General features: G+C 47.6%; 1 protein-coding gene across 1 annotated transcript; it reads left to right on the top strand.

Annotated features, from left to right (window-relative positions):
* Positions 1-1,442: 1,442 nt before the first annotated feature.
* On the top strand, positions 1,443-14,841 carry Slc2a3 (solute carrier family 2 member 3). The gene is made up of 10 exons (XM_041642758.1): positions 1,443-1,640; positions 3,820-3,912; positions 4,303-4,463; positions 7,055-7,295; positions 7,595-7,757; positions 8,402-8,589; positions 10,016-10,120; positions 10,448-10,549; positions 11,351-11,554; positions 12,522-14,841. Exons 1-10 carry the CDS (start codon positions 1,626-1,628, stop codon positions 12,726-12,728), a joined length of 1,479 nt encoding a protein of 492 aa, XP_041498692.1. The 5' UTR covers positions 1,443-1,625; the 3' UTR covers positions 12,729-14,841.

Raw genomic sequence — 14,841 nt, 5'->3', positions numbered from 1 at the left:
TAGTGTTGTACAAGTGGCTTGGATTCTCTTTCTACTGGCTGGCACTGGCCTCTGGGCATTGTTTTTCCTGTGGTGGCTAAATTCAGTAGCTGTGGTAATTAATGGGGCTTCCGACTCAGTGCTTCTTAGAAAGGAAAATGGAGGGAGGAGGGGATGCAAGCTCGGGGCAGGTTTTCTTGGACGGCACGTTCCACCCAACCTCCGTTTTCTCCGGATTTAGGAAGGATCGGATTTAGGAAGGATCCTCCTTTAAGGAGAAGATGACCAGGTTTGCTTGAGTTCAGCCGTTCAGTCTGGATTTTGGGCCACAAGGCAAAGCTACTTTGTAAAGATGCTTTTCTTTCCTCGGTGCATACAGCCACCCTCCCCCACCGTCTCCTGCAGGGAAGGGGGTTGCTTCTTCAGCAAGTCAGAGCCCAGAGCCCCAGTCACACCACGTGTCGGTCACAAGCTCAGCTGCTTTACACACTAAACTCACCTGCAATCCCTCCTGCCTCCTGCTGGTCGTCATTGTCCTCCCTGGGCTGCTAGCCAATTTTTTAGTTTTCTTGCACAGCGCGGTAATCAGATATTTTTTTTTTCTCATGCTTGTCTTTCAAGAAATGCACAAGCCCCAGCTAACAGGATTTTAGCAAACATTTCTTATGTGAGAATGTTGTCCTTTGTCTATTGACTGACTGTTGAAGGGGGTGAACTAGGGCCTAGGCAAGTGCTCTACCACTGAGCTACACCTCCATCCCTTCCCTCCCCACCTCTCCCCTCCCCACACACTCTCAGTCACTAAAGGCCCAGAATGTACTCAGCAAATATCTGTTCAGTTGAATTTGGTATTTGCTGTGTTTCTAGAACAGGTGCCGGTGGCAGAATTCCCGAGGGGTGGGGTGCTAAGGAAATAGGGCTATGTACCCCAGTTGATCTCTTTCCTGCAGCCTAATTTTGGTCAGTCTCCAAGACATCCATGCTGACTTCACAACTGGACAGATTCTTCCCAGTTTTCCCGGGGGCAGGCTCTCCTTTCCCTTGCACACCCAGCCTAGAATGAAACCGCCCCTGCCAGTCGCAGAGGGTCTCGGATTCTCTGCTTCCCTCCTTGGATGACTTTCAGCTGAGAGCTTTCCTCTCTCCAGACTGATTCCATTCCCAGCGCCTTCAAATTTGCCCGCCCTCCAAACTTTTTGGTATTTTGTTCTGTGAAACAAAAAGGTTGTCGGCCCTTGAAAAGGGGAAGGAATTTGGATGGGCTTTAAAAAAAAAAAAAAAAAAGAACCACAGGGAGGACGTGGTAAAAGCCGCCAGAGGAGGGTGGGGGGAATTGATTGCTTGCGAAGGCGAGGGGGTTGGGGGAGGAGCTGTGAAAATCAGATAATAGAGGTCACCAATTTCTCGGGTCAGAGGTTAAAGGCTGGGGGTGGGGGTGGGGGCGGGGGGCGCGAGCATGAAAAGGCTCCACCCCTTGCAGAGATTATAAATAGGTAGGTTGGGCCATCTCGCTGTGATGGTCGTGAAGCCCTCTGAGTGCCGCTGAGCATCGAGAGAGAACTTGCTGCCGAGGACACTGGCTGGGAACGGTCCCTCTGGAACCTACCTATAGATCGTCCTTAAGGCTTGAGAAGTAGATTGGGACCATGGGGACAGCGAAGGTAAGAAATGGTTATTTTTGCTCGTTTGTTTGGGGTCCTCGCAAAGGCAGGTCTTGGTGCCGATTGCCATGCTCCGGTTTCTCCTAAGTCACCGAGCCATCTGGAGGGAGGCCTTTTCGTTATCAGCCCCAGCATTCTCTGCATCTCATACCTGATGAGGATCCTTCCGGGTACCTTCCTATCGTGTGAAAATCACCAAAGAAGCCGATTGCTTCCCGGCTGTGTTAAATGTAGCTGTGATGATAGCGAAGGGGATAGGGGCTTGGCCGTAGCGATGCTGAGTGGGTCTCGGAGCTCCCCGGGAGGCTTGGGAAAGCTTTAGACCTTGGGAGAACCTGGGGTCGGCTTAGCCTTGCTCAGCATCCAGCCATCCCCGAGTACTGTGTAGAGAGAAGTCCAGTTGCCCTTACTGTGGTTGTCAGTGTAGGGTGTATCTGTTACTATTGTGGGTGAAGGAAGTAGTATTTGTCAGGGAAAGACTTTTTCACGAAGATAATTTATTTGGAAATAAAGTAAATTAGGTGGCCGTGGGGGGGAAAAAAGCAGAATAGAAGAGGAGACGGGAAAAGAGGCTTTTACTACAGGACTTTACGGAAAACCTGGGAGGGACAGCACTTACCACGGAGGCTGGGCGGCTGCAGGAAGGTCAACTCGCTGGTATAAGCTCCCAGCCTGCCGCTCTAAGGTATGACCTTAGAGAAGAGAAACTTAAAGGACAGTTGAAGTGGCTGTGGTGGGCAAAGAGTTGCCGCAGCCCACTCGAGTGATTCCCAGCAAGGTGCCTGATTCCACTCTGCTAAAAATGGCTCCTAATGTGTTCAAAATGAGCCAGCCCAGCTGGGTGGGGAAAAATACTACCATATTTAGCGAACAGGAAGACTCTCAAGAGGGCCCCAGGATGTTGCTGGTAGGTTACACAGGCTAGAGATAAGTAAGAGCAGCCCGGCCCTTGGTGCCCATCAAAGGAGGAATGACTAAAAAAAAAAAAAAAAAAAAATGGTGACACACTGTGGAGTATCAGTCAGGGGTTAAGAAAAATGAAGCCAGCTGGGGGGTAGTGGTGCACTCAGGAGGCAGAAACCAGTGAATCTCGAGTTCGCGGCCAGCCTGGTCTAGTCTACAGCGTGAGTTCCAGGACAACCAGGGCGACACAGAGAATAAACCTGCCACAAAAGGGAAAAAAGAAAGAAAAATGAAGTCATATCTGTATGGAGCTGAGATGGATGGATGTGAAATAGGCCAGGTACAGAAGGAAAAGCATGGTTTTCAGATATGTAGAATTTAAAATCACAACTACAATCCCACACTTGAGAGACTGAAGCAGGAGGACTGAGGAGTTGAATTTGATATTAGCTTGGAAACACGTCTCAAATATCGCAAGGGGGTGTGGGGATATGAGCTGAGCCAAAGTGGAGTATCGGGGTGTGGAGAGGAGAGCACTCTTAGTTTGGTCCGGGGGTGTTTTGTTGTTGATTTAAGCATCCCAGGGGCCAAGCTGTTGCTACCTGCTGCACTGGCCTCTGCAGAACCGTCAGTTCTTGGGGATCTTAAAGCTGCCTTCTGCTCTACCTTCTGTACTGTGGGGAGTTTGGGGTTTGTTATCTTAAGTCAAGGTCTCACTGTAGCCTAGGCTGACCATGAACTCGTGGCTATCCTCCTGCCTTGGTGGCCTCCCCAATTGCTGGTATTATGGATTTGAGCCACTGGCATTTCCTGCCCTCACAATTCCTGAGTGCAGCCCCATGCTTGCCTCTCTGGTGCATGTTTGCTTGTTTGTTGAATCTTTTCTTTTGAGACAACCAATGTTTCACTATGTATGTAGTCGAGGCTGCCTTTGAAATCATGATCCTGTGGCCTTGGAATTACAGGTGTGCACTACCAAGGTCCGGCTATTGCAATGGTTTCTTCTCTCTCTCCCTCCCCCCCATACCCTCCTCCTCCTCTCTTTTTGAGACAGGGTCTTGCTGGGTTGCCCTGGCTGGCCTGGTACTTGCTATGAGGATAGCCCAAAAGACTCAAATTCCTCTAACGGTCTCCCCAAATGCGCCTGAAATCCTAGCATTCTGAAACATGAGGCAGGAGGATTGCCTCAAGACAGCCATTAGCCAGACATGCTGGGAAAGGGGAAGAATATCATTCATCCACATTTGTAAGGATTCTCACCTTGTCTTCCTAACAGGTGACCCCAGGTCTGGTGTTCGCCATTACTGTCGCCACAATTGGCTCTTTCCAGTTTGGCTACAACACTGGAGTCATCAATGCTCCTGAGATGGTGAGTGTCAAGTGTTCTTTAGGATTGTGAATTTAAGATGGCTGGCTGAGATGGGGGAGGGCAAACACTGTGGAAGAAGCCTGAGCCATGCTGCTTGCTTCTCGTGCTCTGGCCGCTTGCCCTCTCACCGAGTCGTGATCCACCCGTTTCCTATATTATTCCTTGGGGATTGCTAAAACCGTGGGAAGCTGTGACTGGGTGGGTGCACTGTTGGACATTTGTGCTGCCACCTACTGGGTGTTTAGGGCACTGCTCCAGAATTGTCTGTTGCAAAGCACGTGCCTTCCATCCTCTGCTCCTCTGAGGGAGAAAGTCTCCCGCCTGGGATTTGTCTCCTATTCTCATCCAGATGTAACGGTCTGTCCTCCCACTGTGCATTTTATCATGCAGATCATAAAGGACTTTCTCAACTACACTTTGGAAGAAAGGTCAGAAGACCTACCAAGTGAGGTGCTGCTGACCACCCTCTGGTCCCTGTGTGTGGCCATCTTCTCCGTTGGCGGCATGATTGGCTCTTTTTCTGTTGGACTCTTTGTCAACCGCTTTGGCAGGTACTGATCAGACACTGGGCAAGAATTAGGCCTGTACTGTTTAGACTGAAGATAAGCGGAGAGTCTTGGAGCAGGGAGATGATGTGACAGGCGTGCTAATTCATGCTCCAGGAAGCTCCACCCCCTGGCCTGGACTACGGCTGCCCTTGGAGGGCCACTGCCTGTGAAGCTCCAGCTGGTCTGTCTGGAGATCTGCTATGTGAGCACTTGGCCTCTCAAGTTCTGCTCTAATAGGTCAGCTATGGTGTTTATTTGAACCCCTTTAAGGTCAGAGGTTACTTTTTCCTCTTGAGGCAGGGTCACTGACTATGTAGACTAGGCTGGCTTCAAACTCAAGGTCCAGCCACCTCCTTCTGCTTCCTGGGTGCTCTAACACCCAGCCAAAAGTTAATTTTCATTACTGAATAGTTTTGGAGTATCTTGGAAGTCTTGATATTTTATAAAATTAGTATTTTTCTAATCCTTGACTTGTGGAAATGGCTAAATAACTGATCCCCCCCACACACAAGAGAAAATTGAATAAAATATTTTAAGAGGATTATACTTTTAAGAGTTGAGTACAGGGGCTGGAGAGATGACTCAGTGGTTAAGAGCATTGCCCGCTCTTCTAAAGGTTCTGAGTTCAATTCCCGGCAACCACATGGTGGCTCACAACCATCTGTAAAGAGGTCTGGTGCCCTCTTCTGGCCTGCAGACATGCACACAGAATATTGTATACATAATAAACAAATTAAAAAAAAAGAGTTGAGTACAAAAGAATCCATTAATAAACTAGATACACAGACCCAGTACTCGTGAGGCTTAGGTGGGACCATGGGTTGAGGCAAGCCCAGGAGCTGGTCTCATGGTCAACATGAGTTGACCTCTGACCTCCACAAAGCACATTCCCTATGACACACATCTTGTCACACACATACACAAAAAATTTTGTCTTTAGATTTAAATTTTAGCTATTCTAGATATGCAAATTGAATTTAAGATAATTAGCAAATCCATCTGTTGTTGGATGATGTTTAGTTGTGGTTTTTTGGGACTTTTTTGGGCAGGGGGGACAGGGTTTCTCTGTGTATAGGTTATTGCTTGTTTTGTTTTTTTTTTTTTAAGTCAGGGTTTCTCTGTGTAACTTTGGAGCCTGTCCTGAAACTTTCTCTGTATTCCAGGTTGGCCTGGAACTTGCCCCAGCCTCTCTAGTGCTGGCATTAGTGTGCCACCACCGCCCAGTTTATTTTGGTTTTTTTTTTTAAATATTTATTATGTATACAACATTCTGCCTCCATGTATGCCCACATGCCAGAGGAGGGCGCCAGACCTCTTTACAGATGGTTGTGAGCCACCATGTGGTTGCTGGGAATTGAACTCCGGACCTTTGGAAGAGCAGGCAATGCTCTTAACCGCTGAGCCATCTCTCCAGCCCCTTTATTTTGGTTTTTAATGGGGTCTCCTGATTAATAACCACTGTGGTTTTCTTCCATTATCCTAAGAACCGCATCAAGAAGAGGAGGAGGAGAATAATCTTTTTTTAAACTCTTACTGGTATTTGTGCATTTCGGGTCCCCTAAGGGAGCTTTTAGGACTCCCAGGGCTGTGTCACACTTGGGCCAATTAAGCGGCCTCTGGAGACGGGGACCGTGTGTTAGCATTCTTCCCAGCTCCCTTTGCCATTCACTTGTCTATTTGGGTCATGTTTCCCAGGCTCTCTGAGCACTGCGGTGCTAGAAGGGCCGAAGCAGGTTAGGCTCCATTTATCTAGGGCTGCATAGTGAGACCCTGTCTCAAAGCCAGAGTCCCGGGCCTCTCAGCTGTAGGGGCCTTCCAGTGTTAATCTTTTACATCTTGTGGCTATCTCAGCGGCTTGGCCGCCATTCCCTATCATTGATCAGTACTAGTTAGTCTAGCCCTTAACTACTTGATACAGAGAGCTGAGACTAGCTACATTCTGAGAGTATTCTTTTCAGTGAAATGAAAAAACATTGTCTTACATATCCTACCATCATTGCAATATCAATTCTATGATGCATGTAATAAAAAGGGACCAGCATGGTGGCTCAGCCTTTGCCAAGAAGCCTGATGGCCTGAGTTCAGTCCTTGGCATCCACATACAGGTGGAAAGAGAGAACCGATTCCTTCCATAATGTGTGCTGTGGCATTCTGGCACACACACACACACACACACACACACACACACACACACACACACAGTAGTAAGATTTATTTATCTACTACACATACAGTGTTCTGTCTGCATGTATGCCTGCCTGCCAGAAGAGGGCACCAGATCTCATTACAGTTGGTTCTGAGCCTCCTTGTGTTTGCTGGGAATTGAACTCAGGCTCTCTGGAAGAACAGTCAATGCTCTTAACCTCTGAGCCATCTCTCCAACCCCTAAACTTTATTCTTAAAAAAAGGGAAGAAAGAAACCATGGGGTGTAGCTCAGTGGTGACACAGTTCCCTCAAATATACAAGCCCACAGCAACAAAGGCAAAGAGATTTATTCATGCCTGCAGAGGCTACAGAGGAGCAAGGCCATGGGGAGAGGACACGGGAGCCGCTTTGCTGACTAATTATACTTTGTCTTTGGTCCACCGCACAGGCGCAATTCGATGCTTCTAGTCAACCTACTTGCCATCGCTGGTGGCTGCCTCATGGGCTTTGCCAAGATAGCCGAGTCAGTGGAGATGCTGATCCTGGGCCGCCTGGTTATCGGCATCTTCTGTGGACTGTGCACAGGCTTTGTGCCTATGTACATCGGAGAGGTGTCTCCCACCGCCCTGCGGGGTGCCTTTGGCACCCTAAACCAGCTGGGTGTTGTTATCGGGATCCTGGTGGCTCAGGTACCTTGCAGCTTTCCATGTTTAATGCATGTTGACTCTGTGCTCTGTGAATGATGTGGGTGAGGCCCTCAGGGTCTGGCATGTATTCAGTTATGTTTTTATATGTATGTGTTTCAAATGCTATTACTATAGTTCATACAGTAGCTAATGATGCTGGCAGGGCCCAGAAAGGGAAAGAAACAATTTATTTTTTTCTATGTATGGTTAAAAAAAGAAATGGATGATTTTTTTTTTTAATAGTGAATCTGTGGCCTGGGAAGTATGGTTGGGTTTCAGTATTCTCTTTGTCTGGTTTCTAGATCTTTGGTTTGGACTTCATCCTGGGCTCTGAAGACCTGTGGCCTGGGCTGTTGGGCTTAACCATCATTCCCGCTATCATACAAAGCGCAGCCCTTCCGTTTTGTCCTGAAAGCCCGAGATTCTTGCTCATTAACAAGAAGGAGGAAGACCATGCAAAGGAGAGTGAGTACTTAGACATCACCTCGGGAATTTGGCTTTGTGAGTGCTTCAGGGCAAGGGCATTAGATAGATTGTTTGTTTGTCTGATAATTATTTTTTTATTTTTTGGTTTTTTCGAGACAGGGTTTCTCTGTAGCTTTGGAACCTGTCCTGGAACTCCCTTTGTAGACCAGGCTGGCCTTGAACTCACAGAGATCCGCCTGCCTCTACCTCCCAAGTGCTGGGATTATAGGCGTGCGCCACCACCGCCTGGCTGTCTGATAATTATTTATTTTTATGTGCACTGGTGTTTTTCCTGTGTAAGGGTATCCAGTCCTCTAGAACTGGAGTTACAGACAGTTGTGAGCCACAGTGTGGGTGCTAGGAATTAAACCCGGGTCCTCAGGAAGAGCAGCCAGTGCTCTTAACTGCTGAGCTACCTCTCCAGCCCTGCACTGGATGTTTTTGTCACCTTCCTTTCCTGCTTCTCCATGTGCACAGAAAGCTTTCTGATGACTGTCAGAACCCAAGAACAAAGCGAGAAGACAAGCAAAGGTGGAGGCTGTAGGTGCATCCATCTGTGTGTTTCCTTGCCTGCTGACTGACAGGAAACAAGGGGTGGCGGGGACACAGCCTCTTTATTTTTTTTTTTTGCCTCTTTTTCCCAGTCCTTCAGCAGTTGTGGGGCACCCAGGATGTGGCCCAGGAGATTCAGGAGATGAAAGATGAGAGTGCCCGGATGGCGCAGGAGAAGCAGGTCACCGTGCTGGAGCTCTTCAGGGCGCCCAACTACCGCCAGCCGCTCCTTATCTCCGTCATTCTCCAACTATCTCAGCAGCTCTCTGGGATCAATGCCGTGAGTGTCTGCCATGATGTCAAAGGGGCCCAGCAATAGTTCCTGAAATGCCCTGATCTTGTTGGCAGGTTGGCATATGTCTGTAGAATGTAGTTACTCCAAAAGTTGGAACAGGACAGTCATTACTGCCCTGGAGTTTGAGGTCAGCCACTTCACACCAGTTCCAAAACATCACACACGATAGAGCGCACAGTCCTCGAGATGCCCCCCTTGTTCCCCCCTTGAGGAAATTCATTATTGCACTAGGATGGCTCCCCGTTTCCTCAATGAGCAGATTTTATTTGGGTATACTCTAACCCCAACTGCAGGGTAGGATTTCCTGAGTCTACCTTGCCAAGAGTGTTTTGAAAGTAGCCTGGACTTGATTGTTAACAAGTAAAGCTAGCTGGGTGGTGTTAGCATGTACCCACCACCAGCACTCTGGAGGCAGAGGCAGGCAGATCTCTTGAGTTCAAGGTCAGCCTGGTCTACAGAGTGAGTTCCAGGACAGCTAGGGCTACATAGAAAGGCCTTCTCTCAAAAAGGAAAAACAACAGAAAAGGGAATCCAGTCTACAGTAGGCGTAGAAATTACTCCACCAACCTATTTTTGGGCAAGCAACATATCCTTCATTTTGTTTCTTGCCTTACTGAGTTAGGGATTAAATTTAGGACCTGTCATCTAAGTGTTCTGTTGCTGAGCTGTGTCGCCAGCCTTCAGGTTTTGTTGCTGTTATTTTATAGTTTTTTTCTTTTTTTTTTTTATTTATTTATTTGTTTTTATTATGTATACAGTATTCTTCCTGCAGGTCTCATTACAGATGGTTGTGAGCCACCATGTGGTTGCTGGGAATTGAACTCAGGACCTTTGGAAGAGCAGGCAATGCTCTTAACCGCTGAGCCATCTCTCCAGCCCCTATAGTTTTTTCTTTTATATTTTTATTTTGTTGCTGCTTTTCGAGACTTAGTATCACTGTATCAGTCTGGCTAGAACTCACAGATTCTCCTGCCTCAGCTTCTTGAGTGCAGGCTGGGATTAAAGGTGTGTGCCCTCATGCCCTGCTTAATAACAGAAATGACGTAGAGGCAAAGGGGAGTGTGGTGGCACACATCACATCTAAATGTTATCCCTAGAGAGGACTGGGAATTGAGACAAAAGAGAAACTAGGACTTACATCTTTAACATTTAGTGAAGCAGACATAAACTGGGTGGGCATTGTGACTCATTCCTGTGACCCCAGCACTGGAGAGGTAGAGGCTACAGAGGAAGATGTCGCACACCCCACTCCCCACCAAAAAAAAAAAAAAAGAATGAAAAGAAAGTAGTGGAACTATGGAACTAGACATTAGGAGAAAACAGTAGCTGGCCTAGATAACTGGGATATAGAGGTGCAGGACCCCAGTATTCCTGGGGTGCAATCCTTGATGCAGTTTTTGTCTTCTTCTAGGTGTTCTATTACTCAACAGGAATCTTCAAGGATGCAGGTGTTCAGGAGCCAATCTATGCTACAATTGGAGCGGGTGTGGTTAATACTATCTTCACTATAGTATCTGTAAGTTGGGGTGTGAGGGACTGGGAAGAGAGGGATGGGGGGCTGTGGGTGGTATATAAAATGAATAAAGATTTAAAATAACAAAGAAGAATGGGTGACAAGGATGGGTGAAATCCTTCCTACTAACGTTCCAACATAGAGACTGCCTACCTTTCAGGGACCCGCATTTAGTTAAAGCACTCTTTGTTCTTTAATTGCCCTGAGAAAAAAAATTCCCAGCATATATTGGAATAGATGAGAAAGGAGAGGTGTGGGAAGGATTAGGTACCTGGAAATATGGGGTGAGGCACAGCGTGTGTGTGAATTTGCAAATGCCTTGTCTTCCAGGTGTTCCTGGTTGAGCGGGCTGGGAGGCGAACCCTGCACATGATAGGCCTGGGAGGCATGGCTATCTGCTCCATCCTCATGACTACTTCCATGTTACTAAAGGTGAGTGCTCTTTGAATGGTGTTACAGACGCTGTAATTGACTCTCTATGGCAGCAGCCAAGGTCCTGGCCTTCCAGGTCATCAGGAGAGTCAAGTTGGAGTTTTATTAAAGATGCATCTTCAGAGATTGGGAAACGAGTGTCTCTGTCCTTGTGTGCATGTGATAGGGCTTTTAGGGCGCATTTGTGTAATGTTTAGGAGAGGTCTTTTATAGCCAAGGATGGCCATGAATTCCTAATCTTCCAATTACTTTCCATCACATAGGTCTGGGGTACTGGAGTCAGGTCCTCAGGCTTGGTGGCAAGCACCTGTGCCCACAGATCCATCTCACAGGCCCTGTCTGCTTTAATTCCTAACAGTCAGCTTGAAGGCCAGACATTGGCAGTAGTGCACACCTGTAAACCCAGCGTTGGCAAAGGCAGGAGGTCCTCCACAAGGTATAGTGGTGCCTGCCATGAATCCCGGCCCAGAGGCCGGTGGGTCTCTAAATTCAAGGCCAGTGTGGTCTGCAGATCAAGTTCCAGGACAGCCAGGGCTACCTAGAGAAACAGTGGTTAGAAAAAACAAAAAGTAAAAATAAAAAAATTGCAAAAGTCATCTTGTAGTTCCATTTTTACGGATAGTGAACTGGTCTTGGTACAAAATGAGATGGGTGAGATGGAGTGGCTTGCATTCAGCGGCAGTAGGGTTTCTGACTCCCAAGCAGAGTGACTGTCAGCTTTATACAACAGATCCAAAAATGGGACCTATGCCGTGCTGTCCTTTTTTTAACCAGACTTTGCTGTGTTTCCTTCTCTTGCAGGATGAGTATCAAGCCATGAGCTTTGTCTGTATTGTGGCTATCCTGGTCTATGTGGCCTTCTTTGAAATTGGACCGGGCCCCATTCCCTGGTTTATTGTGGCTGAACTCTTTAGCCAGGGCCCCCGCCCAGCTGCCGTGGCAGTGGCTGGCTGTTCTAACTGGACCTCCAACTTCTTGGTTGGGATGCTCTTCCCATCGGCTGCAGTAAGTAAATTTAAAATCAAACATTATCACAAACCAGCCTACTTAAGCCAACACACTTAGGATACACCTTAGTAGTAGACGCTCTGGGGCAGATTGCAGTCAAGAGCTTTAAACCAGACTTCCCACAAGGAAACTGGAGAGGCAAGGGACAAGCCAGGCCTGGTTGGTACTGACAATCCCAGCACTTGTAAGGCTGGATATCACTCTGTAGACCAGGCTGGCCTTGAACTCCGAGATCTGCTTGTTTTTGCCTCCTGAGCGCTGGGATTAAAGGCTTGTGTTGGGCCTGGAGAGATGTCTCACTGGCTACTCTTCCAGAGGATCCAGGCTCTATTATTCCCAGCACCCATAAGGTAGCTCATAACTGCCTATAAAGCCTGGCACACAATGGTGCACAGACATACATACGGGCAAAACACTCATATACATAAGATAATAATTAGTAAAAATAAAGTGTGCCACCACGTCTGGCCCTTCTGAAGATTTTGATCTTAGACATTTGACTATAAGTTTTAAAATCCAGGTTTCTAGAAATACCCATGGGAATAGAAAATGCTTTATGTAATAAATCAGAAGCAAAACAAAATCCTCCTCAGAAGGTGTTTGGAAGCATCTAGTTTGAGTGAGTGACTATAAAAAAGAAGGATACAGGGCTGGAGAGATGGCTCAGAGGTTAAGAGAGAGTTCTTTCAGAGGTCCTGAGTTCAATACCCAGCAACCACATGGTGGCTCACAGCCATCCTTAATGAGACCTGGTTCCCCGTTCTGGCCTGTAAGCGTACATGCAGGCAGAACACTGTATATGAAATAAATGTTTTTAAAAATGATACAAAGAATTACAGAGAAACACTGCCATATTAAGGGAAGCAATCTTGCCAATTCATTCAATATGGAAGTGCTGTAGTTTAAGGCCGGCTAGAAATGAGCCAGTCCGCTGCCAATGACCAACCTTCCTCCCGTCTCCTAGGCCGCCTTGGGAGCCTATGTTTTCATCATCTTCGCTGTTTTCCTCGCGGTCTTCTTAATCTTCACCTTCTTCAAAGTCCCTGAGACCAAAGGCAGGACTTTCGAGGACATTACCCGGGCCTTCGAGGGGCAGGCACAGGCTGGGAAAACCTCTGGTATGGAGATGAACAGCATGCAGCCCGGCAAGGAGAGCCCTGCCAATGCCTGAGGCGGACCTCCTACACCTCCCTCCAGTGCAGCAAACAACCTCCCCGAAAGCCAGGAGACCTCATCAGGATGAACCAGGACTGCTTCTGAACGCTGCTATGTGATCCTTTCTCAGCCCACACACTCACGAACACTCAGCTGCACCCACGGCTGGGGTTAGTCGGATCATCAATGGCTTTGTTAACTGTTACATTTCTTGGATATTTCTCTTATAATCTGGTGAGATCGAGTGAACCTACCTTCGTGTCAGGAAGGAGTGGCTGCAGCTCCCCTTAGGTTTTAGGATCCCCTCACCTAGGGAGTAGGAATGGGGTGCAGCCCTGCCTCCCCCAACCTCAGCTTGCAGGGAAACAAAGATTTTCACTCCCAGTGTTGGGGGCCATGGGGATTCAAGCCCTCCTCACTTGACACAGCTCCACACAGCTAAGTAACTTGAGTTTTATTTATTTTATCTTCAGGTTTTATTGCATAAATATTTATTTTTTTAAATGTAATTTTACCAAATAATGAAAGAGTAAGAAAATTAGGTTGGAGGGAGGTGTTTAAAGAGAGGTACTAGAGGAACAAAGGTTTGGTGCTGGAGGGTGAAGGCGCAACCTGAATGGAGGGCAGACATTACTAGTGGGCGCGCGAGCTGCCTCCGTCCTAGACAAAGTCTCTTCGAGGTTCTCTCAGAAGAGTGAGTGCCTGTAGGAAAAGGCTCACAGAAATGTGAGCCTTTTAAGATTAGAGTTTTTATGTTGTGTTACTTGAAATCTCTGCTTCTTACAAAGGTGGGCTTTGTAGTTAGTGGTGTTGGTGGCCTTTGATTTTGCATGGAGTTCAGAGAAGGGAGGAGGGCTTGCAGGATACTTCTCCTTCACCTGGGCCAGACACGTCCCTCCTGTCCTGATGAACTCACGGTTTCTTTTCCTGCGGTCACCCCCACCACCCAGCTGGTGATCGAGCCATACAAATGAGAGGAACGTCATGCAGTAGTTCTTGATAGGCATTTCTTAGTTCAGTGTTGTTTCTTAAGAGATTTTGATGTGTTGATTTTTGTTTTATTTTTGGTTTAAAGGGATTCATAGCAAATTTGAACTTTGTTACCTCAGCTCTGGGAGAGGGTTTTTCCTGAATGATTATCAGTTACCTTGTTTGAGTACCGTGTTGCTCTGCGGTCATGGCATGCTCGTCTATGCCTGGTACACTCTCAGGCTCCCATGTCACTGTGTCCCTGTGATAACTGCGCTAAGTGCCCGAGGGGCCCTGACTCTGCTGGACACTGGAGGAGCAGTGGAATTGTGCAGTGTGGCCCACGCTTGAGGATATGAATGTGTGTGCACCGTCACTTTGCTCTGGCTGGGAGGTACCTGTTTCCCCTGTTCTTGTCATTTTCTTTTTGCTAGACTCCATTCAAGCTCATCCCTGTGTACGTGAGCCGCGGGGCCTCTGCCAGGCGGAGTTCGCACCAGGATTAGATTGCACTCTTCTGGCTCACTGTTCTTGTTGGAGAGGGCTGCTTCCTTGAGGTTGGGGGTGGCAGGCTCAGCCTCCCTCCAGCTGGGAGGGGTGATGGGACTAGGGAAAGTGTGAGGTCGGGACTCCTGAGGACCCAGTTGTGTGGAGAGGGAGACTTTCTTTAAAGGAGCTAGGAAACATGCACTGTAGTGTGTTGGGAAGAATGTCAAGATTCCCTCCTGCTGTGGGTCACAGATCCCCCTCCACAGCCATCCCCTCGATCTCTACAGGGCTTACAAATGAAGATGGCCCTGATGGTCCTCCCCCATTTTCCATCAGTCACTGGACCCCTCTGTCCCTTTTGGTGCTCACACATTCCAGACCCTTTAGGCAAACCCATGCATATAGCAGTATTTTCAGTACTCAGTTTCAGTACCTGTTCATGACTCCCTGTGGTCATTGAGACTTGGGATTAAAAACTCACAAAGCTACGAAGAGGGCCCTTGCTGGGGAAAAGTGGCTCCTCAGCCTTCCCTCTTCGGCTCCTCCGTGAGTTGGCAGTAACACTGGGTGGAATGTTTCCATTTGACAATGGCCAGCTTGTAAATATTTCCATATATACTTTCTATTCATGTTACTGTAGTTTTTATTTTGAAATAAAGATTCTGAATGTA

The sequence above is a fragment of the Microtus oregoni genome, unplaced genomic scaffold, assembly GCF_018167655.1.
Source record: "Microtus oregoni isolate MIOR12 unplaced genomic scaffold, Mior012 000002F_ref0000024, whole genome shotgun sequence".
Lineage (NCBI taxonomy): Eukaryota > Metazoa > Chordata > Mammalia > Rodentia > Cricetidae > Microtus > Microtus oregoni.
The sequence above is the reverse complement of the archived record's forward strand: the minus strand, read 5'-3'. Positions and strand labels throughout refer to the sequence as shown.

What these genes read in the sequence shown, in the direction of transcription:
- Slc2a3 (XM_041642758.1), top strand. An exon ending in GGAAGACCATGCAAAGGAGA is followed by an intron (nt 7,758 to 8,401) that starts GTGAGTACTTAG and finishes TCTTTTTCCCAG; the next exon opens with TCCTTCAGCAGTTGTGGGGC. An exon ending in CTACTTCCATGTTACTAAAG is followed by an intron (nt 10,550 to 11,350) that starts GTGAGTGCTCTT and finishes CTTCTCTTGCAG; the next exon opens with GATGAGTATCAAGCCATGAG.